General features: G+C 44.2%; 1 protein-coding gene across 7 annotated transcripts in view; it reads right to left on the reverse strand.

Moving 5' to 3' along the window:
• Positions 1-27,201, reverse strand: part of tjp1a (tight junction protein 1a) — a 75,949-nt gene that overhangs the window by 24,640 nt on the left and 24,108 nt on the right. For all 7 annotated transcript variants that reach the window (XM_080760643.1, XM_080760642.1, XM_080760639.1 and 4 more), the window contains exons 2-14: positions 23,092-23,148; positions 21,597-21,721; positions 20,477-20,579; positions 19,774-20,101; positions 19,540-19,643; positions 18,630-18,798; positions 17,758-17,899; positions 10,741-10,880; positions 10,126-10,231; positions 9,517-9,667; positions 6,970-7,078; positions 6,423-6,642; positions 4,913-5,097 (exon numbers count right to left, since the gene is read on the reverse strand). In XM_080760643.1, the coding sequence (XP_080616769.1) occupies positions 4,913-5,097; positions 6,423-6,642; positions 6,970-7,078; positions 9,517-9,667; positions 10,126-10,231; positions 10,741-10,880; positions 17,758-17,899; positions 18,630-18,798; positions 19,540-19,643; positions 19,774-20,101; positions 20,477-20,579; positions 21,597-21,721; positions 23,092-23,148 (1,939 nt within the window). The remainder of the gene's footprint in view (positions 1-4,912; positions 5,098-6,422; positions 6,643-6,969; positions 7,079-9,516; positions 9,668-10,125; positions 10,232-10,740; positions 10,881-17,757; positions 17,900-18,629; positions 18,799-19,539; positions 19,644-19,773; positions 20,102-20,476; positions 20,580-21,596; positions 21,722-23,091; positions 23,149-27,201) is intronic.

Consider the following 27,201-nt stretch of genomic DNA (forward strand, 5'->3'; position numbering starts at 1 on the left):
GACGGAGTGCGGGTTGGGCGCAGTTAAATTACTCACCCACCAAACCGCCCCGGACCACTCTTCTATCCTGGACTTAGTCAGTTTTACCGCCGTGCCTCTGTCAACCATCTTGTGGACGTTCTCAGAAACGTCGCTTCAACCGCCGTCTGGTTACTTTGGCGATACTTTCTAGGCCGTAGCAGATCATTTTGTGCAACTTCAACGTCCCTCATGGAGTCCACACTTTTATGGTCACGAGATACCTCTTAGTATCGACTCTCACCACCATCTCTCCAACACCATACACAACTAGAGTGATCGGCTCCCCGGTCAGTCCCAGTCTTTCAGCGGCCTGGTGTGTAATATAATTGGTGTCGGAGGCGAGATCGATTAAGGCACCCAAGTAGTCTACCCTTTTGGTTGCAACATCCACGAGCATCATAAGGACAGGATGCTCCTTTAAGTCACTTTCTTCTGCAAGACCCCTTCCAGCACAGGCTCTTGAAGTTACATTAGTGCACGCTTGCCTGACAGCTTTCAACTGTTCAGGGGTTAGGTTCAACCCAGCAATGAGAGCCTCTTGTTCCTCCGTTGGGCCACGAGCTCCTTTCTTTCTCTCCACTCTGGGTTCCTCTCTGTTAGCTTCCTTCTTCCCCACCGATCTGGAACAGAGGAAGTAATGGTGATCTGCCGGAGCGCACTCCTCCTTATTGCAGAGGAATTACCCCATGAGAACCCAGGTACTTGGGACATGCTTTCACCTTCTTCACCAGAGCTCTCTTCTCTGACAGTGTAGCCTTCCTGAAAGCCTTACAGCGGAAAAGGTTTCTCATGTCCAGCCTCCCCACACATGGTGCAGGGTTCCCGCGGGGATCTTGCAGATCAAACAATGCCCTCTCCACTGCCTGTACTAGCGCTATAGTTTGTCTAGGCTGGTTGCCCTTAACAGCAGGCAAGTCTTCAAGCTCCTTTATGATCAGGCGAGCGGTAACCTCCTTGTTCCCATATCGATTATTCAGGAGCCTGAAAATATCATCTGCGGTTCTACAGTGATCTAACCTGAGATCCTTTCTGAATGGCCCCTCCATACTGTCCAGCAGGTGGAACAGCTTGCACTCTTCTGACTCGGGCTCTGCCAGTTCCTGGAGGCTTACCCAGTTCTTAGGCCAGCGACAGTAGTTCCTTCTGTCTCCAGTGAACTTTGGCAGACTAAAGGCTGCCAGCTTTATTCTCGGTCTGGCCCCCTTGTAGCTGCTCCCTCCTCCGGAAGACACACCGGAACTGCTGTGGTGTGCGACAACACCGTGTGCAATGTACCATAGTCTCTATGTGGCACTGTGCAGGCATCCGGATGTCGTGGCGTGCTAGCAGAGGTCGGCAATGGATTGAACGATAGCCCCCGCTCTGACTGCCTTGTAACTGGGGACAACACTGGTGGTGGTGGCGAGGCAGCTGCTGTAGGCCCACTGCTTGTTTGAGGAGGGCTGGTAGATTGAGGAGCACTGTCACTTTTTCCAGGTCGTGTAGAGCTATCATCGGCAGCCTTCATCTGCCCGCTTTCAGGTGGGTCAGGACCTTTAATGCTGCCCTCTTCCGCCTCTCCAGCTAGCTTTCCATCTACGCTGCCATCCTCTTCCTCCTCCCTGTCACTTTCCACGCACGCCCAATCAACCATCAGTCTCTGTTTCTTTTCTCTTAGCTCCCGGACATGTTTCCACATCCTGTCTGCTTTGTCTCGGGGGATAAATCCATTCCATTCACGCACAACTTCCTCCAATGTGTAAAGCTTTGCACGAAGCACGTCGTCCTCCCCGCTTCGTCGCTCTCCGGAAGTCTTTTCGTGAACAGTGTCTCTTTGTTTCCTCGTACGCACTCTCAAAATCGTATCTCATTACTCGTTACGGCTTGTTCCACAAAGCGAGACCATAGGGCCTCCTAGACACGGTCCTCCATGGCTATCAACCTTCGACTACAGGCATCTCTCTTTTTGTAAACATCGTCCGCTATCGCCACACATGAACTATCGCCTACTTCATTTAAATCAGTGACGTAGTATTCAGTGACATCGAGGAGTGTAGCGAACCCTGCCCTGATCTCTCTTGGCTTTTTGGCTAGTGCTATGTCTTCTGCATAAGAGACTCTACTGTCTATGATATTTACTGCTTTTGTAAACGCTGCTTGCACCGTAGCTCGCTTCTTCTTACGGTCTTCCAGGTCCACCATCTTACCTTTTGTAGCCTTCCCACCGTCGACTGTAGCTTACCGGGCTACTGGGTTAGCTTGAGGCAGCCGGACGATTAGAGGATAGCAAACAATGAGGCTTCACAGTTATAGCAAGCTCTATTGTCCAGCTCAGCAACGTAGCACCTAGGCTTAGCTTGCGGCTCTCTAGCATTAGCTTGCAAAGCAACCTTTGTTTAGCAATGTAGCTCCTTCCTGCGGCTAGCTAGCATTGGTTTAGCGTTAGCTTGCAAAGCACCCAGCCTTTGTTTGGCAATGTAGCTCCTTTCTGCAGCTAGTTAGCATTAGCTTTCACAGTCATTGTTTTCAGCAGTTAGCAACATTAGCTTCACTTCCACTAAACAGCAGCAGAAACAGTCACAATCACTTTTCTTTACACACAGTTTTATCTACAACTGTGGTCCAAAGCAAGTTTTGCACGAGGTCCCTGTCGTGCAGTAGATCGGCAACGGTTCGGTCCTCTTCTGGGCTGCTCCTCGCTCATTGCAGCCTGGCCACCGTTCACGTTGTCCGGTCCCACGTCGTGTCGTCTTATAACGTTTATAACGTTTTTCTATTCAATCACACACACTATGGAACTAAATAGTCTTCCTTGTACTGGATATTTCTTTGGCATCGGACCGTCGGAAACAACTCGACATCAGTGTCTTTTTATTCTTTTAAATGTTTTATTTGTGTGGCTTTATTTTATATTTTTTATGGAGGGACAGACAGTAGGCTGACAGGAGATGGGGAGAGAGATGGGTGGAAGACATGCAGTAAAGGCCGTCGGGATCGACGGCCTTTTTACCAGCCAAGGTGCCTGGACCACTGGGCCATGGCCCAGGCCTCTGGTTTATTCTTGTATTGCGGTTCACACAAACAACACACTCACACCAACTAAACACTGCACAAAAGTGATCAGGTTATAAACCTACAGTAGGAAACACAAACAAATAGGAAACAATTACTACCATGCAATATTACCTAAATATAAGACATGCTAATTGAATGAATGGGGTTTGTTTGTCGCACAATGTACGCTCATGGTTCCCCTAGTAATCTTACCGGCTGTCACTCGCAATGCTCAAAGATGGAATGAGCTAGTAAACACACACCGGACATGAAACTCCTGTTGCACATGCGCTAACGGGTCTAACTATCTGACGGTAAAATATAATAATAGAACCCCAAACGTCCCCCTAAACATACAGAGAAAAATATAGAAACCCCCCAATTACTTTTACTGGATGCAAAATACACCCCACCTTACTGGAATCTTAAAAGTAAAAACATACACATTCTTGAAAGTGAAAGTGCGTCACATCATGCACTGACTCAAATGTCCACCAGATGGCACTGACCACACATCATTGCACATTGCTATTATAATGCAACAATTCCCACAGTATAGCAGCGCCCTCTTTTTCTTTGAAATTGGACGTGAGTCAACAGCCTGTCTTGAGAGACTAGGCTGCTCAAAAAGGTCAGAGACTGTTGCTTTATTTTATTGTTTGTCATTTATGTGTACAATATATAGGCCTACTGTCTGCTTTGAGATGCTGCAGCCATGTGTGTGCAGTTCAGATTGTTGAGTGTTGTGTTATTTTGCGGGTGGAAGGGGCCCAGTTGAAAAGTAATATAAAGTCAAATGTAACTATATTACTCTTGATTCCAAGTAATAAGTAATGTAATATTATTACTTTTTCTAAGGAGTAATAAGTAACATTTTCACAACACTGCTGTCAAGTGACATTGACAACAGTACACAATTCATGTCTCTGTGTATTATCCATAATATAAATAAAACACACATAATTCCGTTTTCCCAAGACCTACACACATTGTATACTGTATATACACAAAAGGACTCAAGCAAATAAGCCATCATAATGCTACCTAAAGAGGCGCCTCTTGTCTATTGTAAAGGTAAGTAAACCAAGGAACATACCTTAAGATAAAAAACACACAAAGGAGAGACTCCACGTATTTGGAGAACAACCAGGACATGACCCATGAATCAATATTTTAATCTATGTTTGACCATGTCCTCAGTCTATAAACAGCAAAGAAAGGGGAAGATATTTTGACATTATTGAGAAGCCGTGTCATTTTGATTGCATGACATCGAAACAAAATATAGAGTAGATTTGCCTGAACGGGCATTAACAGCCTGGCCAATCAGTCATGCTCCGAGATAGGCCACCCACTTGATAACACGGTGACAGACAGCAGGGTACGAGTTTCCTCTATTTAATACTAAGCTATACTACGAAGCCCGCCAAAAACGTAGTAACCGTAGATAAGCTTTAGTCTAGCATCCCGCCAGAACTGTAGCCTATGTTTTCTAGGCTTTATATTCTTTAATCCATGTTTTGATCCGATCGCATCGATAGCTCTCTCTCGTTAGCATCCCAGTGTTAAAACAGGCTTGTCCTGTGTGCTCCGACCAGTGGTGAAAAAATATATATCAATGCCACAATGTAGAAATTACAAGTAAATGGCCTGTACATTTTAACTTGAGAAAAGGTACAAAAGGAGTGGAGTAAGTAAATAAAATAACAAAAGAAGAAGAGTAAAAAGTACACTATTTGTCTTGCCTCTGAGATGCCTCTATAAAGTATTGTAAATTGGACATAATCAAGTAAAGTAAAAGTATCTCAATATTGTACTAAAGTACAGTACTTGAGTAAATGTACATAGATGCTCCTACCTTCTCGCAGCACAACTCTCTCGTATGCAGGGAACTTTGTCTGGACCGGCTGGGCAGACAGGTCCTCCCTGCTCTTCCTCAGGTTCCTCTTGGAGCTACGGAGGCCGCGGAAACGCCAGAAGTCAGCTCTATCGCCCCCTGGTGTTTTGGGCAGAGTGTACTGCACACTGGACAGCTGCTCGGCTCTGTGCAAGAGAGAGAGACGGGGAGAATGAGTGATGAAGTCAGCAGTCTGGACTGCAGTCTAACAAGGTTGTAAGCAAGGCATATTCTTATTAAAGTTAATAATGGTGTGACACCATGACGCTCATGACAAGAAACAAAAAAAATGCATAGGGAGAAAAATTAAGTCCAGCTAACACCCCAAACCCTCAGGGTTATTTAGGACCATTAAATCAGGGCAGACAGCGATTTGCAGCTTCAGGGCCTATTTCAAGGTGGCACGGCGCCATCTTGGAAGTAGCTAGATGTGGCCAAAACACCCCCAGAGGGGATCGACAACAACGGCAGCTATGGTTACTTCTTTCTAACGCGACAAGCGACGGGACCGCAATGGGCTGTCAAAAACATAATCTTTGGTTAGAATTGGAAGCATTGATTTAGATCCAGAGTTAATGGAGGGGGACCACTTTGGATGACGTCCCAACCGGAAATGACATTGAATGTCGCCCAACAGGCGCTCCCAGCTGTACATCAAGTGCGGAACTCATGAAATCCACAAAACTGATTTCTACATAATTTGTGGCCATACTCAATATCTTCTTTTCATATATATTTTTTAGACTTCATCTTTGCTGTTTCTATAACAATTATTATTAGCTCGGAAGGAGGTGATGCGTCATACATTTCACAAATGTGGTGTGATAAAAAGGCATAGAGAACATGTGGGGGCCTGCTAGGTTGTGAGCGCTAGGCTACATCTTTAGTCAGCAGCCAGTGAGGAGAGGAATCCTTGTAAACACTGCCGGAGGCTGCAGAGACTGAGTCCTAGATTAGATAATACATGGCTGTTGGGTAGTTTATATAATACTACAGATCTTCATGCACATTTGGACATAACTGAAACACAATATTACCATCATTTAACATATTTAAATACCAAAAAGTAACAACATAATGTCAAATAACAGCATGACTTCATAATATGGATCTCAGACTACAGTATGAGATCAACTATGACAATCTTGGACAAGGTTTCATCCTGATCCAAACCCCATTGGCTTCTATTTATAAAATGAAAGTTAAGGGCGTCCTTGAAAATAGAGAGCATGCTCTCAATGATATTCCCCGATACAAAATATCACTGAATAACATTGAGAGCATGCTCTATATAAATATAAAATATGTCAATAAAAATAATTAAAAAAATATTAAAAGAGAGGCTAACGGATAGAGCATCTTCTAGACGGCTAGTGTAAAAAAGAAACACAATAACTATCACGTCAATGAAGTCTCGTTTTCTGTCCACGATCCAAGTGATAACATGCATGTGAACATACTAAAGTTTTACCTGTTTTTGTTTGGAATGATTCCCCTCTCCACCTCCTGGTGGTTCTTGCCGATACGAATGGCCAGCCAGGAGCCCAGCTTGCCGTTGTAGAGCGTGTCTACGACACGGAACACCTCCCCCTTGTTGAAGCTCAGCCCGTACGGCGACTCCTTCTCATACTCAAAGTGGGTCCGAATGTAGAAGGAGTCCCCCACGTCTGACTCTACTATCCTCCGGTACACTGGACATGAAAGAGCATGTGGCAGAATCAGAACCATGTGGAGTTGAAGAAGTACACCAGTATTCATGATTTGTGTGCAGTTTTTAACAAATGTAGGCCTGATGTCGAAATAAATAAAGTCTTCTGAAAGAATATATATTCAAAGATTTGTGCCACATTTTCACGATTAAAAATAAATAGCAGACCTACAAGCTCGTAGCGCGCTTGTAGATCTGCTATTTTTCAATATATATATTATATATTATTAAATAAATAATGCTTAGTTAAAACACCAAAACGGGTTCCCCGCCCAAAATGGGTTAACGATATATCTAGTCCGTCTCTCACCATCCTTTTTCTTCTGAGCCAGAATGGTGACCTCTTCTCCTCTGGGGAGATCCAGCAGAAACAGCACAGCTTCCTCCCGTATGATGTTAGCAAAGTCCACGTTATTTACCTGTGCATGCATAGAGGTGGAGACGGAAAGATTACAGTCTTGCATAGCTTTAGCAAAGCAAAGTTCAAAACCCCACCCGGAGTTTCTCACCCTGCCAGTGTATGAAGTAAGAGCTAAATGGGCCAGCATGAAAATAAGGTAAATAACCGTCTTCAATGTGTATAAAGTTTATTTATTGTGACAGACTCCAGGTTGAGAATGAGTTCAAGTAACTCCTTCAATTTAAAACGACTTTGAGCACAGAGACAAGCGCTATATAAATTGGATGCATTATTAAGTATCTGGAGTTCCACAACGAGTGGGGGGAGGACGGAGGGGGAGGTTAGCCGGAGAATTGGAGCAGCAGAAGCTCTGCTGCTGTTCGCTGTACCGTTCCGTTTGACAAAAGAAAGCCGACCCAAAAAGCAAAGGTCTCGATTTACTAGTCATTCTTTGATCCCATCAATTGTGTTATGACCGAAAGAACAAGATTTAGTTTTCTGAGGCGGGTGGCTGCCATCTCCCTTAAGATACCTGGGAGTAGAGCCACTGTTCCTTTACGTGGAAAGGAGCCAGTTAAGGTGGTTCCAGAATCTAGTGTGGATGCCTCCTGTGCATCTCCCTTGGGCACGTCTCACAGGGAGGCCATGGGGCAGACCAAGATGGGGGGGGGGGGGGGGGGGGGATTATATTTACACGCTGGCCTTGAAACGCCTCGGGATCCTACCGTATGAAGTGGCTACTGTGGCCCGGGAAATTCTCTGCTAGAACTGTTGGCCCTGTGACCAGACTCCTGAAGATGGACAGATGGATAGATGGCTGGTAGTGATCCCCAAGGGGTAATCAATTATCTGCATTTGATTCGTACTAGTAGGAGCTATTAGGGGATCAAACCAGGGACCTACTAATTCCCAAGCCTCCGCTGTACGTCCTGCTCCAGCTTTGACATAATATGCAGAGTTGTTTGTTTACTATGCAACATAGAGAAAACTACTGTACCAATTATCAGTCCAGCAGCTACAAGCCTCTTTAATTTCTCTGAGCTAGAGTGGAATGGAGAACTCTGTCCAGGCCAAGCCAGTCTACTCCCCCCACCACCACCACCACCACCACCACCAACCCCTCCTGCTACCACCACCAACCCCTCTCCCCCTCCTGCTGCTGTCCCAAACACAATAACCACTGTTTATTGACTCTGCTTCAAGGGACACAGGGGAGCCAGAAACACATGGCCTGGATCACTGAACCCACACAGAGAGACACCTTTATCCTTCCCAGAAACTGGGGGGCTTGACGTCTTTATCTCCACTAGCACACCACGGCCAAAAGGAAACAACCTACAGATGGAAAACAATGTCCTGGAAGCCTGGAGGTGTGTTTGTACAGTGGGGAGGACTTAGGTCCTCGTTTAACACCCTGACTCTCGCTGTGTGGAGTGGGAGGAACACAGAGGACAGTTCAGGCCTGGCCCTATTAACAAAAGGGAAGGTCAGACATGATTGGACACTTTAATTACCAAAGGGATAAATGTATTATGTATAGTGCTTTGTGTTTTTGGCTTTTATTTAACTAATTGAACCCCACCCCAGTATCCATATTCTGAAAACAGCATTGTGAGCGTGTACCAGCTATTATATATAAGACATTTGGTGTATATACTTTGAATATATATTCTTTCAAAGTGAATGTTTTTAACTCAATGGGTTAAACAGAACTGTGGCAGAGAAAGGAAAGTGAGCGAGGTCTGAGAGTGGAGGAAAGACATGATGCAACACAAACACCAGCCAGAATGGAACCAGGGATGTTGTGATTACAGTATGTGATCAACGCTACTGCATCAGCTACTGTACTGCCGTGCCCCTAGGTCAGTGCTTTGGCACGGGCTGACACTGGGCTACTGAGTCAAACAGTGCAGGTGTAATCTCTGCTTGTGTTATAAACAAGACAGAATGGGGGGCTGACATCAAGGGGGTTTCCGTCATGCCATCGTCACAATGTCACTTCAGTGAAACAGAAAGGCGACTGTGCGAGGTTAGAGAGCAAGAATGACCTCCATTGTGCCGTTGCATATAAATAAGACACTGAGCACAAGCCAGGGAATGACTCACAGACTGACAGATACATTGTACTATAACTCCCAACGGTATCGCCTCGCTGCAGTAAAACTGTTGTGGCCATACACAAGGCTAAAAGGAACATAGTTTCACAAAATCATATCCAAGATAGTGGGCAGTTATGGCTAGAGGATTTTGACAATAACACCAGATGTTCTTCCTAGTACTTTTATGTATGCACCTGTTATATATCAGTAATATCAATAAGACTAATAAACAGCATGTGATAACATAAAATATTTAACTATAGTTCAAAGTTAACTTTAGACACAGTAAACCCCTGAGAATATACAGTAAACATTGGACACCACTTTAGAAGAGTCCTGCAGTGAGACAGATCAGTACCCTGAGAATCTGGTCTCCCTCCTCCAATCCCTCCCTGGCAGCGGGACTGTCCTCCAATACGCCTGCCACAAAGATGCCCACGTCGTTTCCCCCTGCCAGCCGCAGACCCACACTCTCACCCTTCTTAAACTTCACCAGCTTCATACTCGGCCTGGGGGAGGAGAGCATAGATAGTTGAGACAACAGTCCAGACAGACAGACAGACAGTCAACAGAACAGACTAACACGTTTAACAAACAAGCATCTAGAACAGTGATTCTCAAAGTGGGGTCCGGGGACCCCAAGGGGGTTCCAGGACACTACAAGCTCACAGCACTTGAGCTTGTAGATCTGCCAGTTTTGAGATATTTGTACAATCTTGAAAATCTTCTCTTGGTCAAAGAGTGTTATCACACTGGCCCTGGCACTAAATCCTTCAAATGAGTCTCCGTGGCTAAAAACATCAATTTGCCATGAAAACGTTTGAGACCCACTGAGCTATTATACAGAGATCCTGACAGAATTTAGTTTATTAGGATCCTCATTAGCTGCTGCATAACAGCAATCTTCCTGAAATTATGACATCATAATCCCATTAGTACTATCGGTACATGGTAAGAGCACGGTTACCTGAGGATGCTGTCGTCGTGGGCAGCGCTGGGCACAGGGGCATCAGAGGGACTGACTGGCAGGTCTACATCAGGCTGGCCAGGCTGGGCATATACTGGCTTTGGTTCTACCGAGGACACAAACGCAACACAGTCAACAACACTGTATGTGAGACTAATAAGAACAATAATCATTCACAATCAGAATACTGAGAATAGTTTATTGGCAAAGTATGTTCGCGTACAAGGAATTAGAAAAATGGGAAAAGGGGGAGCGTGGCTCCAATGTGGATCCGGAACTTCCTTTGGCCAGTCTGTCTGTATAAAAAGTATAAAACATGAGACCTACTGGCAGTGCGCGCAAGAAATGTGCCACTGCTCGACCCAGTGATTTGCTCGGAACATATAGCCACAGGCAGGTAGTGTACATGAGATATTGTACACATGTATAGACATTGCCCTTTGTAGGTGCATGAATGCATACTGAAAGAACAAGTGATGTGTGCAACATTTGACATAAGCACACTGTATGTACTGCATGTATTGTATACCGTCTCAAACTGAAGAAAATGTGTCGAGGTTGGGAGCAGAACATAGTGAGTATTTGAGTGTTGCAGAGAGAAAGGCCTGTCTGTACCAGGCAGCGGTGGCAGCTGTTTCTCATCTCTGGAGCTGGCCTGGTCACTGGCCTGTGACAAGATGCCATCATCTGAGCTTTTCACTGGTGACGACATGGCCACTGGTTTGGACAGGCGATCGTCATCGCGACTTCTGTGGCTGCAATAAAGTAAATACATGCAAGATAAATGGTATCAATTGAGATGTAAATATGTGTATAGTTATGGTACACAGAATGTCTATATAACAATAGGGTATACTTTACTGATGACTGTTGCTATAAGGGTATTTGTGACTGTACATGTGTGCATACTGTACGTGATATTTGTTCTCTGCATTTAGTAGCAGTAGGGCTGGGCAATTAACCGAACTGAAAAATCGAGATGCAAGGTTTTTTTCTTCTCTTCTACATCAACGAATCAACACCAAAAAGTGTAATATCTATAATCTATAACAATTAGACTGATTAACCAGTCTTAAGCCCTGTATTATGCTCCATTGCACAATGCTCAAAGGAGTCGCATGGGCTTGTAAATCTGTCATTTTCACAATGTTTCTTTTAATAATCGTTCATTAATCAATAATCATACATCGAGTTTTAAATTATCGCTATTAATACAGGCAAGCAAGTGTCTTGCTCAGGACACTTGGGCACACTGGGCCAGCTGTGGGGCGAACCGGTGACCTATATAGCGAACGTTTTTTTTTATTTCGTCGTCAGGCCTAAATGGGTTAAGAAGCCCCCTCTGCTGACATCACCAGGAAGAGTCAGATTACCAAATAGACGTCAAGAGGAAGTGGCATGCAGCATGGGATGGGTGATAAGGGCACAGGACTCAAATAGGGTGAACAAACAATGTGTTGTGAAAAAAAAGAAAGAAAGAGAATGTCTTATGCCCGATTCATGCTTGGTTGCATACTGTGTCGCTCATCGCAAAATGCAAATCTTCAAAACTCACACGCAACGTGTTGTGAGCTTGTATATCGGCAATTTCCGCTATTTTTGAGTGGTGCTACCACTCCAAGGAACAGCAATGTCCGTGACTATGTTATCATGTTTAGAGTACCAGTACAGTAGGGGCAAAAGTGGCGCTGTTGTGCCAGAAACAGAGAGAGAGAGATAGTGCTGCACTGTTGCCTGCTAATGAGAGAGAGAGGAGGGGGGGGGGAGGTCAGGGGAGTTGCACCACTCAGTTCACACGGGTGTGATTTTTTTAAATCTAGAGGTTCGGGCCGATAGATGGACCTCACATGTATATATTAAGCTTATCTGTCATGGGAGGTTTATACTATAGACATACACTCCTCTACTTCCACCAATAATATTATCAGTGGCAAACCACACAGACCAGAAAACCAATATGAATTTACACTGAAGCAGATGGGATTTATACCATAATTGTTTTGAATTTTGATACATCAGATCATTTTTGTTTTCTCCTTAAGAGGGATACTGTAATTTCAGCTGAACCACGAGATCGTGACAAATCCAAGAAAAGCTTTCCAGAATAACAAAAAAAAAAAGAGGGAAAAGAAATAACAAGAAAAAGGAAAGCGGTTACACCCAGTCTCCAACAGAAACCATTCATTTAGCATCGTTTTTTTAATCCAACTTCCAGTTTAACCTGCTTCAAAAGCAAGCGTTTACTGAATGTGTGTGTGTGTGTGTGTGTGTGTGTGTGTGTGTGTGTGTGTGTGTGTGTGTGTGTGTGTGTGTGTGTGTGTGTGTGTGCATGCGTGCGTGAGCGTGTGCGTGTAAGTGTTTGTATGTACAATAGTGAAGAAAAGCGCTTCACTGCTTGCCTTAAGACAATGGCTGAATTCCAGTGTGATCACATGACTCACTGTGGCACAGTACTTGAACTGTATTCAGCAGCTTTCACACAAGAATGTGAAGGTACAGTCAGTCTGAGCCACCATCTTACACTCTCACCAGTCACCATAACGTCTCCTCTCTCACAAAGACTAACACAGATTGAACGCTGGAAATATATATCGTTGCTGTCGGGTGAAAACCTTGTATGTCCAAAGTTACTCTTCAGGATATGGGGGGGGGAAATATTCTTCTTATTAATACTTTTCAAGTTTTCCCTGATTCAATAAACCCACAGACACACAACCACTTTCACTTCAACATGTTAAAAAAATAGCTAAAATATCTCACTGTGAGGTTGCAGATCTGCAATTTCTGTCATTTTTGCGTGACACATTAGGGCACTAATAAACGAAAAGAATACATAAAACGTTGGAATCTGGAGATACAAAGTTTCTGCCCAACAAGATAGCATGAACACACAACATTTTGCCCATATATTCACAGTACTGTAACACACACACACACACACGTGTGTGTACATAATGTACACAAACACACTCTGCACAATGCAATGGCCCTCGCTGTTGAATACCTCTCTCTCCATGTTTTGGAGTGCAAGTGAGGATAATTTATTGAACAACTCTCAGTACAATGTGATGGTAACCATGGAGTTGATCTGTACTGTTTTCGGACAACAATGCCAGCTGTATCGGTGGCAGTGGGTCTACTTGAGGGTCTACTGTGGGGAGACGGATAATGAGAGCTACAGACGCTACATGAATAACATCAGAATCCTAATCAGAGAGACAGAGAGAGACAAACAAAGGAGAGAGAGAGAGAGAGAGAGAGAGATATGACTGTGGTCTAAATCAGTTGGGGTTGGCTTTGGGCAGACGGGTGCTACATAGGCTACTACACTATGACAAACAACAGTTGACAGACGCCTTTGTTCAAATCCCCTGCTTTTAAAGACATTCTTACTGTGCGTGGGTGTGTGCTTGTATGAGTCTGAGTCTGAGTGTGAGTGAGAAAGAGAGAGAGTGATGTGCTTCTACCAGTAGGAAAGAGAGAGAAGAGATCTGATGAAAACACTGACTCAAAATTCCATCACCTCAGCACTATGCCATTGCCATAAATTATTATTATTGAACCTCACAACCAACACAGACTTAACACGTGACGACATTTACAAGCATTGACTCAAAGAACAAAATAACAAAAATATGCTAAAAGAAAACATAGTAGCACATTTCTACCCTCAACTGACACATATTAGAAAAAGAAAATAGAGAAATCATAACAATTACTCACACAAATGTCTCGGTTAGTTGGACCATGGTGATTAAATCAAAGATTGAGAGTTTAATTCCAAAATAGACAGCATACAGTATAGAGAGGCTTTGCCTATGCAGTAGGTATGCTCACTGCTAGACACATGGCCTTGATGGTCAAGTTCATTCACATACGTAGAATACTGTCTTGTCGCGTGGATGGGAAAAAAGAATGTCACTGCAGCCAATCAGGTTATGTGAACCATCTGGCTCAGGGCAAAGCTCTGTGGGAAGTGTGTCAAATTCCTCTCTGCCCCTCCTCAATTTGAAGATAATGAATGCAGCCACTAGCATCATAGAGCGGGCCGACCACCGTGACCACAATCACTGCTATGGACACAATTATACAAAAATACAACTACTGAAAACTCATCTACCACTTCTACTAGAAGTCTACACCTTAATGGAACCATACTGTAGTGTCACATCACTTAGTATTCTAATATGTAGACAATTTACTATATTTCGGGAAAGGAATTACATCAACGTTTCAATGTTTTAAAGGGATAGTTCAGATTTTTTATTTATTTAAGCTGTATGAAATACTTGCCATTAATATAGTGGTTGCAACTGTATTAGTTGATTGCCTGAGTCCCGTGGTGGGAGTTCTGCTCTGGTTTTGGTGAAATATTAAGTAGTTCCAGGAATTTTGTGGGGGGCACTGGGGCCACGCATTAAAAGTAAATTAATCCACAAAACTAACGTCATTTGTATTGTTGACCCATTTCTAAAATATTAGTGCAACTTTTGTACATTTTGACCACCCGGAACTATGTTTTTTTTGTGTCCACATCACTACGCCCAAAAAATAGTTGTGATAGAGGGGTCAAAGTTGAATGAAACTAATATTTTACAAATAGGTCAACAATACAAATGACGCTAGTTTTGTGGATTACTTTACTTTTAATGCGTGGCCCCAGTGGCCACAACAAAATGACCAGAACTACTTCATATTCACCAAAACCAGAGCAGAACTCGCACCACGGGACAGTTGCAACCACTATATTAATGGCAAGTAGTTCATACAACTTAAGTTCAAAAATTGTGAATTATCCCGTTAAGGGGTGAAAAGAAGATGGACATTAAATACTGTGGGAACTACACTGCTGCCAGTACATCGGTCTGAGAGATGCAAAAACACTTACAGTGGAAGGAATCTGTGCAGGAAAGAACCTGCCTTCCTCCTGCATCAAGAAAGCATGGTTACATCACAGTTTGACACAGGTCCCATTCATGAGATTAAACTATCAGCATTATACATGCAGCTAGGAAGCAGGTCAACTGAAATAGCAACAGCACAATTAGCAACTAGCTAGCGGGTTTTAATTATGGGAATATGCAGACTAATAAGAAACTATCGGGGTAATGTAGATCTGCTAGTCTTTCGGCTGTAGCTTACAATACCTAGAGCAGTTCAGCTAAAAATATCTGCTACCAAGAGACCTGGTGCCCATTAGAGGCAGTGCTGAGTCTGGACAGCAGGCTTGGCCCTAGCGATTCCATCTCTGACACAGCCATCCAGAACAGGACCTGCAGGGCAATGAGCCCCAGATAGATCCATGTCACTGTTCCCATTCCCAACCCCACTCTGCAGTCTCCAGCAAAGCCAATGATTGTGACCACAGGCTAGCAGGCCTGCTGTGGCTCTCTCTGGCCAAGGGCAAAAACACAGTCACCCGCAGCGTCAGACTGACAAGCCTGTCTCACTCCCCGATACTATACAAGCCCCTTCCAATCACCTCAGCAAGGCTGCCATCTGGGAAAGCACCATATCTACAGTAGCTACATGTCTATCTCTAACTATTCTTGGGACTAGAATTTCGCCCCCCTTCGGGGGGCTCAATCCTAGTGTCGTTGCAGCGCAATATGGGAAGAAGGAAATTGCGGGAATTGACAGACTCCACTTCATGTTTCAGCTGTGGTTTTAAACTCAGTAGTGTGCCCTGCACACAGCGCACACTCGCAATTGCAGCTGGAGGGCGACGCGACACACACACACACACACACACACACACACACACACACACACACACACACACACACACACACACAGAGCGATGTGTGGATAAATCACTGAGATTTGGGAAATGTGTTCAGAAGTACAACGATTAAGCACGCACAGGCAAATGTCAGAAGCATCTGTTTCGGTTTCCAAACAGGAAGTTGTAAATGTGCTTATTAGACGGAGGCAGCGTGATGCTGGCATCTATTGTGATGCCAGCATCACCACATTTCACATAGAAATATAAGCACCCATTTACTCGCTTAGCGGAGACTGTGGGGTGGTAGAGGACATCTCCCCGGACGCGTGGGTATGTCCAGATAGTTGCCTCGCGGAGGCCTCTTTGTCCAGTGTCCATTCTGGGTCTGGAAACGGCACTTTTTTGAGTGTTGACCCCAATAGAAGGTCTGCTGCTCTGAATTTTACACCTCTCCCGCTTAGCGGAGACTGTGGGGTGGTAGAGGACATCTCCCCGGACGCGTGGGTATGTCCAGATAGTTCTATCTCTAACTATTCTTGGGATGGATGTCATCAGCTAAAGGGAGCTATTGTACACAGACTCTAAACTACAAAATACACTGCTCCAATCAACTTACTGTAGCCTCCAACTTGGGACAAGGTTTTTTTTTTTTAAGAAAAAAAAAGAAGAAAAGAAAGAGAGACAATGAGCATAGGATACGAGCATAACACTTTTTGTATCGAAAATTAAATTTCATTAATAGGTTTATTTTTGTATTATTACGATGATAGGCGCTCCTTTGTGGTTCTCATGATTTAGCCTGTGTGTGTTCATATCAGGTTATATACTGTAGATGGTGTTGTGTCACAGACGCATGTATCATTAAATAAATACAAATAAATTGAACAATGTGAAACAAGACCCTTGGTGCTTAGAAATTGCTAAGCTCTCAATACTAGAAACAGGCCACACTGTCACCCTGTAATTAAAAGATAATGATGGGAAAGTGCAGGGTTTCTGGTGGACAGGCAGCCTCTGAGCATCTATAGGCCATGTAAGACATGCACACATAAAGAGACGGGTATTAAGAGCCAAGTGTCTAGCAGCCCATCAAAAAGACCCTCTTTACCTGGAGCTGGATCAATAGCCCATTCTGTACGGGAACCCGTTTTGGTGTTTTAAAAATGTTATAATTTAGCTATTGAAAAATAGCAGATCTACAAGCTCATAGTGCGCCACTGAGTGGCGCTCTACGAGCTTGTATGTCTGCAATTTTTTTTAACCATAAAAATGTGGCGCAAATCTTTGAATATATATTCTTTCAAAGTGAATGTTTTTAACTCGGGTCTAAATGGGATAGCAATGACTGACCTTGACCCTAAAAGTAAGGCATTATGGGGGCGCATATGGAGCTACAGTACCGGAGGGACCATGACAATTTATTCTTGATGTGCTTTTATCTATTGATTTATACCATGAGTCTTCAACAGGGGGACCGGCCGGGACCCCTAGGGGGTCCTCAGAGTTACTAATACAAGCCAAATCCAAAACGTGTAGATCTGCTATTTTTGTCATTTCTGTAATGCTACCATACAATGTATTATAACAGTTGAGTGATTCATCAGACTAATTTATCTGGCTGATTTCTTTTTTTATGTCAATTCATTGATGCTAGATGCTACAGTAGATGCTAGAAAAACTAAATTATCCCTGCAAAAAATTCGGCTTATAAGTCGGACATCGTTTGTAAAATATTTTTTTTTTTCCGGTTAATTCCCCAGCCCTAGTCAGTAGACCTCTGAAGCTGGAATGGTATCATTGTGGATGTAGGGCCATGATGACTGCTGGCTTGGAGATCATTTGTGTTGATGATAAGGCAGACAAACAGCACCAAGGACTCCCTGCTGAATGTCCCCTTGTTCACCTACCTGCCGTTGCTCATCTGGCGAGGCGAGTGGCGGACGTGGTCAGCTGTGTCGGGCCGGTCAGGCGAACGTGATCGACTGCCCAGGACTCGACCGTGCGATTGGTTGGAATGGTCTGATGTCAGTGAATGTATCTCTGAAATGTCTGAAAATTGAAGAAGACCACGTTAGGACAGTGGTTCCCAAAGTGGGGTCCGGGGACCACCAGGGGTCCTTTGTGGGGGTTCCAGTGGCTCCCAAGTAACAATAGTTTAACAGATGTAATCCTATATTCTGAAAATAGCCGATCTACAAGCTCACAAATGAAACCTTGATGAAATGTGAAACAGCTTAACAACTGGTACAAAGTTCCCTGGCACAAAATATGTTCAGAGGGGCGAATACATTCTTAGTTAACTTAGGGGTCCTTGACATGAAAATGTTTGCTAACCATTGGTCAAAATTGGTACAGAATGCCAAAAGTTAAGGAGAAAGGCAATCAAATGTTTAAATTGGATCAGGATCTCCCTTACTTTCCCCAAATGCCTTTGTAAATCAGGATTGTGGCTCATGTGGACACAGTCTCAGCCTCCAGCTGTTTCCAGCTGTGAATGATCTTCTAAAGCCTGATATATTCTGAAGTTGTGCACCAGCGTCACACACCAAAAATAACCACTCAACAACGTCACAATGCATTTGTGAGCTTGTAAGTTGGCTATTTTCGGTATGCGACAATGGCACACAACTAAGTATAAATAAATCAGGCTTTAGAAACATTGTAGAACAAATGCTAAAAGGACTCACTTCTGTGCAGTGGTAGATAAAAAAAAAATCTTATTTGAAATATAGTGGGGATGGAGTGTACTCAAGTAAAACGTTGCTGTGTGACACCTCACCATCTCTGTCGGAGTTGTTGGCGGATGGGATGCTGTCATCCATATCAGGAATGTTAAGCAGCGTGGCTCGCTCATCTCTCTGCACCACCATTTTTAGCTTGCCTTTTGACCTCTCAATCAGCTTCTTGGCATCGATCAGTGACAGGTTCTCAGTGACGGTGCCATTGATCTGGTGCAGGACAGGGAGCAGGTCAGCTCAAGAGTCAAATGGACACCACCATCTTCATACAGTAACTCTGGACATTAGCACATCAAAGAATTACCAATGGCCCGAGTTCTCCTTTACATGTGGGGACTGGGGAGATGGGGTATAATGATGTGAAAACTGAAAAGTATAATGAACCCTGTAAGGACATTCGTTCTCTGCATTTGGACCCATCGTACTGTTGGGAACAGCAGGTAACCACCCAGGGGGGCCCTCGGGGAGCAATTACAGATTCAGTGTCTTGCTCAAGCCCGGGAACTTCCAGTTCTGTATGTGCAATCATGCACTTGAGTGAGAATGATAGCATGTAAAACATAAAGTAGGGAGGGTCTCACTGAAATATTTAACCACTCACTGTGAACTTGATATAATGAAGTGTTTTCCGTGCATTTCCTTAAGTTGTTTTTGAGTTTTCCTGTCCAGTAAGTGGTCAAGAACAAAGGCATAATGGAATGTGTGGTATTCCTTCTGGTGAGCAGGCATGCTAATGAACTATGACCTCACTCTGCGGGCTGCTCCCAGCAGCACACAGATTATCACAGCAGACAGATGAAAGTTGATCAAAAAGGACCCCTCCCACACGTCTCACTTCATTCTTCCAGTACCATTCCCTCCCCACCCTTCATTTCTTTCTCACTTATCGGCCTTCTTCCATCGTCCCTCATCGACCCATCACCACCAGACAGACAGGTGAGTGTCTCTCACCTTGAGAACAACATCTCCCTCCTGGATGTTGCCATCTCTAGCAGCCAGGCTCTCGGGAGAGATGTCCTTCACAAAGATGTGGCTGGCCAACCGCAGCCCGTATTCTGCTTTCAAAGACAATTAAGAAATGTAAGAGAATATGTGAGGGGACCACATGGTACACTGTAAGAGGTGCAATTACATCACAGCCGTGTTACAATTCATTTCCGTTTTTTGAGGCAGAAAAAGTGGCACCTTCATTCTTCCGGGACTTGACGAGGGTGACCTTGGCAGGTCTGGGTGGGGCGGACGAGGCTTGCGAGCGTCGGTCAGAGCGTGGAGAGATGCTCCTCTCCCGCGAGGCACTGTTATCCCGCCTGCCGCTGCCGCTGTTGCTGCGCTCATGGCGCCTGCCGGGGCCCGTGCTGCTGCCGCTCGCCCCGCCGTAGGCCACGGTGCCGCCGTGTCGGTCGTAGCCGCCGTCCTCTTCGTCGCTGTCTTCCTCCTCCTCGTGCTCAGACATGGTTTCCCTGTCACCGGGCCGAGACACAGGAATCTGCACCTTCCGTTTTCTACGGATAGTCTAGAAGTGAGGGAGAAGGAGGGAAGTTCTGAGTGGTTAAGACACAAAGTAATGTATTTGGAACTACAGTACACTATGAAGGGTTATTATTAGGGATGAATTGATCAGCCGTTGATCAAAATTAAATTGGTTGATTTTGATTCCATTTGACGTGATGTTCTCCAAATTGGCCGATGAATATATCTTATAAACAAATATAACGTGTAAAGATACATCTTTTCTATAACAAATATATCTTAGCATCATAGCAAATAAAAAATAAACTTTGAAATAAATATAAACCAAATGCAAATAAGTTAAAGAAATATTAGCTTCTCATGTGAGACTGTACAAATGAGTAAAATGAACACTGTTAAATATACATAAGGAACTTACTATCTTTGCGTTCTTGCCACTCTTGCGGAGCTGCTGCACAGCGTATGCATGCTCTACGTTGTCCATAGAGACAGCATTAACCATAACCACTCTGTCATTCTCTCTGGAACAAAAATGAATGAACAATGGGTAAGGACGTAAGTTATCACCAATCAGGTAAGTCATTGTCAGTCTATATACAGTGCTATGCAGTAGGGCTGCACAGCATATTGAACATCATCATATTTATACGTTTGGCAATATTTCAATGTTTAATATCGTTCGTAATTATTCGAATATTCAGTGAAAATGAACGATGATTTTGTCAATCATTGAGAAACCAAAGTAGGTCGAACGGGTTGAACTACAGTGTTTAACAGGACACTACTGTATATGTTTATCTATACCGTAGTAATGCATTGTGTGATAAAAACAAAAAGTGAAGCAATTTTCTAACTGACTTAACTATATATCTCTGCTGTCGGAAGAAACCTCATAACTCTAAAATGTACATTTTTCAGGAAATTAAGAAAACCTTATATTTTTTAATTCACCAGCTCAGAGGCCTTGTGGTTAGAGTGTCCGCCCTGAGACTGGGAGGTAGGGGTACAATCCCCGGCCGGGTCATACCAATTACCAAAGACTCTAAAAAAAGTCCCTGCGACATACTAGCGTCATGTCCAGGGGGTGTACATGTACATCAAGCTGCCTCACGCTACAGAAACAGGAGATAGGCTCCTGCCCTATGGGCCCCATGGCCCATTTTTAAAACAAAGCAATACAGCCTCGTCAAAGCTGGTGGTGTAACTTTATATATTGTCAATTACTTCCATGAGAGGGGGAGAGTTGGTGGAGTTAGTTGCTTTAGCAGACATTTTGAGGGTCCAATGGAGTCAAGAGGTTTTGCCCAAAGCACTTTTTACTACTCAATATTTTCGAAACAACACACAGACATAAAGGGTGTTCACTGATTTATGCCCAAAAAAATCAAAAACCTCAAATGGAGTTATGAGGTTTCTTCCCGACGGACAGCAAGTCAGCAACGATATTATGCTGGTAGCTTTACTTACCTTTCCTACAGTAACTGTACATACACTATGAACATAAGGAAGGCTTCACTCTGGCAGTAATGCTTACTTACTGTAACAAACCCTCTGCTGGTCCTCCTTTCAACACGTCAGAGATCACAATGGATGTCTCTCCGCTCTGGAAGTGAGGGTTGTCCCGGCCACCTGAGATGGCAATGCCAAAGCCGAACCCGGGGGCCTGCACACACACATACACACACACGCCACGCACGCGGCACACATCAACTTATTACTGGTGAATTGATAATAGGTCAATGCTTTGATGCACTTAAGTTGGCACGCATTTATTTCTTATCTAAATAAAAACACCACATCCTTACAGAGAGAAGGATGTGTGCAGAGCAATTACGAGTGCACAATGAAACTGCTGTGGAAAGCTAATTGGAGATTCACTATTGACAGTACACATTGGCAACAATCGCAGAGCCACATGCTTGTGATTAGTTCTGCTCATTGCCATTTCACCATCACCACATACCCAGTAACTGCTGGGATGTTTCCGTTGTGGTTTGGACGACCACAGCGATATGGTGCCAGCAGACAGCAGAGGAGAAAACCATGTGATGCAACTAAGTGGCTAAATCTTACAACCACGACAACCACCACTGCTCTCACTCGGACAATTCTACAGCTTCAAACAAAACGCATACTAATTAGATTACAGTAAGCTGGTATGTCTAGACAGGTGCTCTCTGCAATGCAATCCCATACCATCACAACATCAACCTACTACAGTTTACAGCAAAGGTTGTCAAAGTGGGGCCAATTGGAGAGGGGGAAAGAATATGTTATATACAGTGTATACGACTATACGTATGTGAATACAGTGTATATGTGTGTATAAATAAACACAGTGAGCAGACACACACACACACACACACACACACACATTCAGACTTTTGTGGTCAACGTCTGTCAATTACTGTTATTTATTGCACTTAATAACGTGTCAGTGTCTCTTGTCTCTTGCTCCGGTCTGTGAGTGCCCGGGGCTGAGCCCTGCCCTCTTGTGAAACGGAGAGAGAAATGTCAAATGTCAAGGCTTTTTGTTTTTGTTTGCCAAAAAGACACACTGCGCTCTCTGTGTTTTGTTGATTGTTATGCTGTTGATCCGAAGTGATTCATCTGGCTGCATGATGTGCATTGGATCTTACAGGGCAACGTGCACAAGGACAACGCCATACTTTTAGGCTCTTTCCCTAAAAAGTTAAGAGAAGGAAAGCCCTTGCTGCCAATATGGAGGAAGTGGAGAGAAGTTGGTAGGAAGTGGATACTGATTTCTGTCTTCCTCAGACTGCACTTCCTGCCATCTGGATTCCCTCGCCATTGTTTCGGCAAAACACATCCTGCTGCTGTTGCAGCTGGCTCACACACACACACACACACACACAGAAGGATTGACAGTGGACAAGAGGAGGGAAGGTGTGTGTGTGTGTGTGTGTGTGTGTGTGTGTGTGCACGTGCGTGCGTGTGTGAGTGAGTGAGAGAGACACAGACAGACATAGAAGGAGGGAGAGAAAGGTGACGTGAAGAGGGCTAAATACTCACCCTGTGAAGTGTCACAGTGTGTTGTTCCCAAATGACAGTCTCCTCCATCGCGGCACTCTGCAACACAAGACAGAAACAAGTACAAGGTCAGCATCGGATGATCGGAGAGCAACGACATTTTACTTACTGGAACACTTCACAGCCGCGTTACATCACATTGCATCTGCTTCTAATTCTAAATAGGTAGAAGGTGACCAACATGCTCCGTTAGTTAGCCGTCTCAGATTTGAAACTTTGGTTTTCTAAACTTTGGTTCCAGTTCTACATTCTGGCCCCTTTTCCACCAAAATAACTTTGGTTCTAGAACTGGTTCTGTTCTTTCATGGTTTATATCACATCTGCATCTTCCAACCTGAATAGTGACACACCCACTTTGGTTCCCACTTCACAGCAAGAAAGGATTTTTTGGTTCCAGTTCCGAACCAATTTTTAGGATCTGAACCAATGAATTTGGTACAAAATTATGTGGGGGGGAAAAAAAGAACGGAACAGGTTCAACCCGGGTCTCTGAGTTACTGCAATGGAATCCAGTGTGTCCCACTTTGAGAGCCACTATAAATAATATATAATTTCCTATACGATATATACATAATACATATAACAAAAAATATTGCATGGATGCACCTGGGACGTATCCTCAGTGATGTATCCAATCAAGGTCATCGGGGTTTCGGGTCTCTCGAACATCATACCCCTCACTCAGGTGACCCTGCCGGGGAGCTCAAGTCCCGACTTATGTCCCAGTAGCTACCCTCAATCAGTCCCACTAGGGCAAATCCAGGGCCACACAATCCGTTGGAATTACTGTGGGGCTGTCAGGGCCCCTCCTATATCTCACCAGGTCTCACCAGGCCCAGGACCTGTGCGTTGCACCAGAGTCCCAGCACCAGACACTATCATATATAATTGTCCCTCCCATACAATATGCTACTTTGCACAGCATCATTACAAAGTGAGAGCAGAGTTGTAAATGAAAATGTTTCATATAAGGGAAAAAAAGGAAATATGACCCCACCCACAAAAAGCAACAAGAAATACACATACACAAAAACAAACTGAAATATTACTACTAGCTGACTAGCTGTCACAGATGACCTAGCATGACACGCTGTCTGCTTGTGGCAACGTGCCCAGGTTGACGCATAACTGTGGCTGGAACTGGAACTCTCTCAAAAATATGAAAAAGAAATTATGTACGCCATTTGCACATGAGTAAGCAGCCAGCAGATTTTTTTTCTTTGGGGGTTTTTTGTGGTTGGAGAAGTTCATGCAAGGTGAGCCTCTGAGCTAGCCCCTGGCACCATCCAACTGTTCCTCTGGCCTGCCATGCTGCATTAGCCTAATGGCACAGGCAAAAGGCTCAAGCCTAATCAAACACCAGCGGTAAGTACACACAAATGAAATCATCTCTTTATTCTGTTTTGTATTATCACGTGTTTTAACTTCAGTTTCAGCTTACAGTCTTATTTTATGGCGAAGGCTTTTTGCCTTCCATCCACCTACCAAGTCCTATTCTGCAGTGTAAATTTCCTTCAGGATTGTGAAATGGCAACAAACCTTTAAATACATCATAACATCTGGTCCGAGATCCACAAAACTGCAATATGCAGAAAAACACAACCGAATCCCATGAATAGGGATAATTCCCAGTTTTGAAAATACCATGACTCGACACACTGCATTCTTACTGAATGCTTACAACAATATTTATACTTTGTGTCAAAAGAGCAGTATCGCACATTTGTAGAGCGAAAGTATTATGACATAACATATACAAAATAAACCTGAATGTTTTCCCAGTTTTCAATTACAGCTCTGCCCCTGCATCTATTCAGCTGATGAGGCAGCAGTGTCCAGGCCAAATTATCCTTCCCACGTCTGCATAGCCACAAGGGTCCGCATGATACCTTTCAACACCAGCTACGTCCGCGCGGTCATCTGATGTGCCATGCGTTGTGGGTACGCAGGTATGCTGACCTGCACATTGCGCTATAAAATGGACACTGTTTGAGAAGACATGAGTAAGGAGATCCATATGAGCGTGTGAAAATAAATAAATGACTTGAGTGATTGGCGGGTTGGCAGGTTACAAGCACAATAAAACAGAATGGGTAACAGTAATGTATATGCACAGAAATTATTTAAATAAGACAGTTATTCAGGACAGTATAACTCTTGTCACAATGGCCGCTTGCACAAGTCTGGAAGAAGGTTGCGGCTGAGTGCAGTCTGTGTTGTGTTGCTCTTGAACGCATGCAGGTATCAAATAGAAGCATGTACAGAATCGCGGCTACAAAGTATAACCAGACCTTTATCCTGTCTGCCAACCTGCCTTCAGCCTCTAATGACACAGCTGGCCACTGCAGGCTGCTAAGCAGTGAGCAGAGGCCAACATGGTGGGGAGCACTGGGTCCAGGGTAAGGACGAGACACAACGTAGAGAGACTAAACACACACTTAGCCACCACCACACCTTCTGCAATCATCAGCTTTCTTAAAGATGGCCCTGTCGTCAGTCTAGCCCCATCATCAATGTAATCACGCTCCCTCAACCCCTCATCACCATCCTTAACAACCAAACCACACACCTTCACAACTACCATCTATGGCAGTATCATTATTATTATTATTACCTTCAGTGTCATCTAACCTACAGTCAGGCTATAGGCTAACATCAGTACTGCTGATATAGTACAGTATGTACAGTACCCACTGACGTTCCCAGGTACAGACGAGGACCGTTAAAGTGGACCAATGGGATGAGGGCTGTGTCACGGTGTGGACAAAAACTGGGCAGATACAGTATGCTGTAATGACTTTTGAACAGCAAGTCAATGGTGATAACTAAAACAGAGTAAGAGAAAAGGTACTAATAAGACATGACATTGAAATTAAACACCATAACCCTCATACATTGCCTATGTCCACGGCCACACGTGGCTGAGATACTGCAGGAAATGTTTTTTTACTCTTTTCCCCTATAAGATTCAAGCTACATACCATTTATCTGCTTTGGGAAACATTCTACTGATAGGAGAGAACACGTATCCAGCTGGATTAGCTCAATGAAAAGGGTCTACAACAGTCAATAGGTCAGGGCTTCAAAGCAGAAGCATGTTGTGGATGGCTGTGGCATTTCTTTTAGAAATAAATCACACCCGTGTCAAATGATATCATCATACATCATCACATTCCGGCCAATCACAATTGGCGTCCTCAATGTTCTGTTTTATGCTCAGCCAATCAAATCATCGCTATGGGTGCTCAGCCAATCAAATCATCTATGGGCTACACACAAACACAAAGCTGGGCATAGGAGAGGCTGGGGTCCCTCAAACAAAAAAGGTTTAACTCCAGCAAAACCCCTCTTGCATTCCTAGGCACTGTATTACATTATGAGTCAGTTGACCTGAACCTTCTTTATGTGTATAAAGGAACAGTTAACCCTTTGACCCCGATTTGCATGGCGGCTCTGTGTTGATGTTATTTATGGCTATAATTGGCGCAGAGGGCTTGGGTCTCCCAACGCAGACCCCTCCTCCCTGTCCGTCCATTCGTCTCCCACAGCCACACTGCTATTGTGTGAGGGGACCTGACCCATTTAGCCAGCGCGCCGCTAACCCCCCCTCTCTCTTCCCAAAAAACACACACACACACACACACACACACACACACACTCTCTCATTCATTCATTCATTTAGCAGTGCAGGCAGACAGAGCAGGCCATACCATGACAAACAGCATGTTGGGGTCATGTGACTGAGCCGGAAGGCAGGCAGGTGGCCTTGTCCTTGGACCAGGGGGTGACGTTGAGAGGCGGGGAGGAGGAAGACAGCAAGGCCATGGCTGATGGCGTACATACAGTACGTGCCTCACAACAAGACACACTGACAGGTTGAAAAGACCTTAATGTACTGTTTTTCTCAATTCTCTTCTTCTCCCTTGTTGGCTCCCTCCCTCACTCTTAGCAACACACCCGTGCACTATCCATGTTAAACCTTCAGCTAGAGGCCTAATCCTTTTCCAAAGCGAGCAGACATATGAGCTTTCTCATAAAAAAAACACCCCTTCCTCTCTGCCAAATCCCAGCCACACATAGAGTGAAGTCCAG

This window comes from Protomyctophum bolini (genome assembly GCF_963924005.1).
Source record: "Protomyctophum bolini genome assembly, chromosome: 1".
Classification (NCBI taxonomy): domain Eukaryota; kingdom Metazoa; phylum Chordata; class Actinopteri; order Myctophiformes; family Myctophidae; genus Protomyctophum; species Protomyctophum bolini.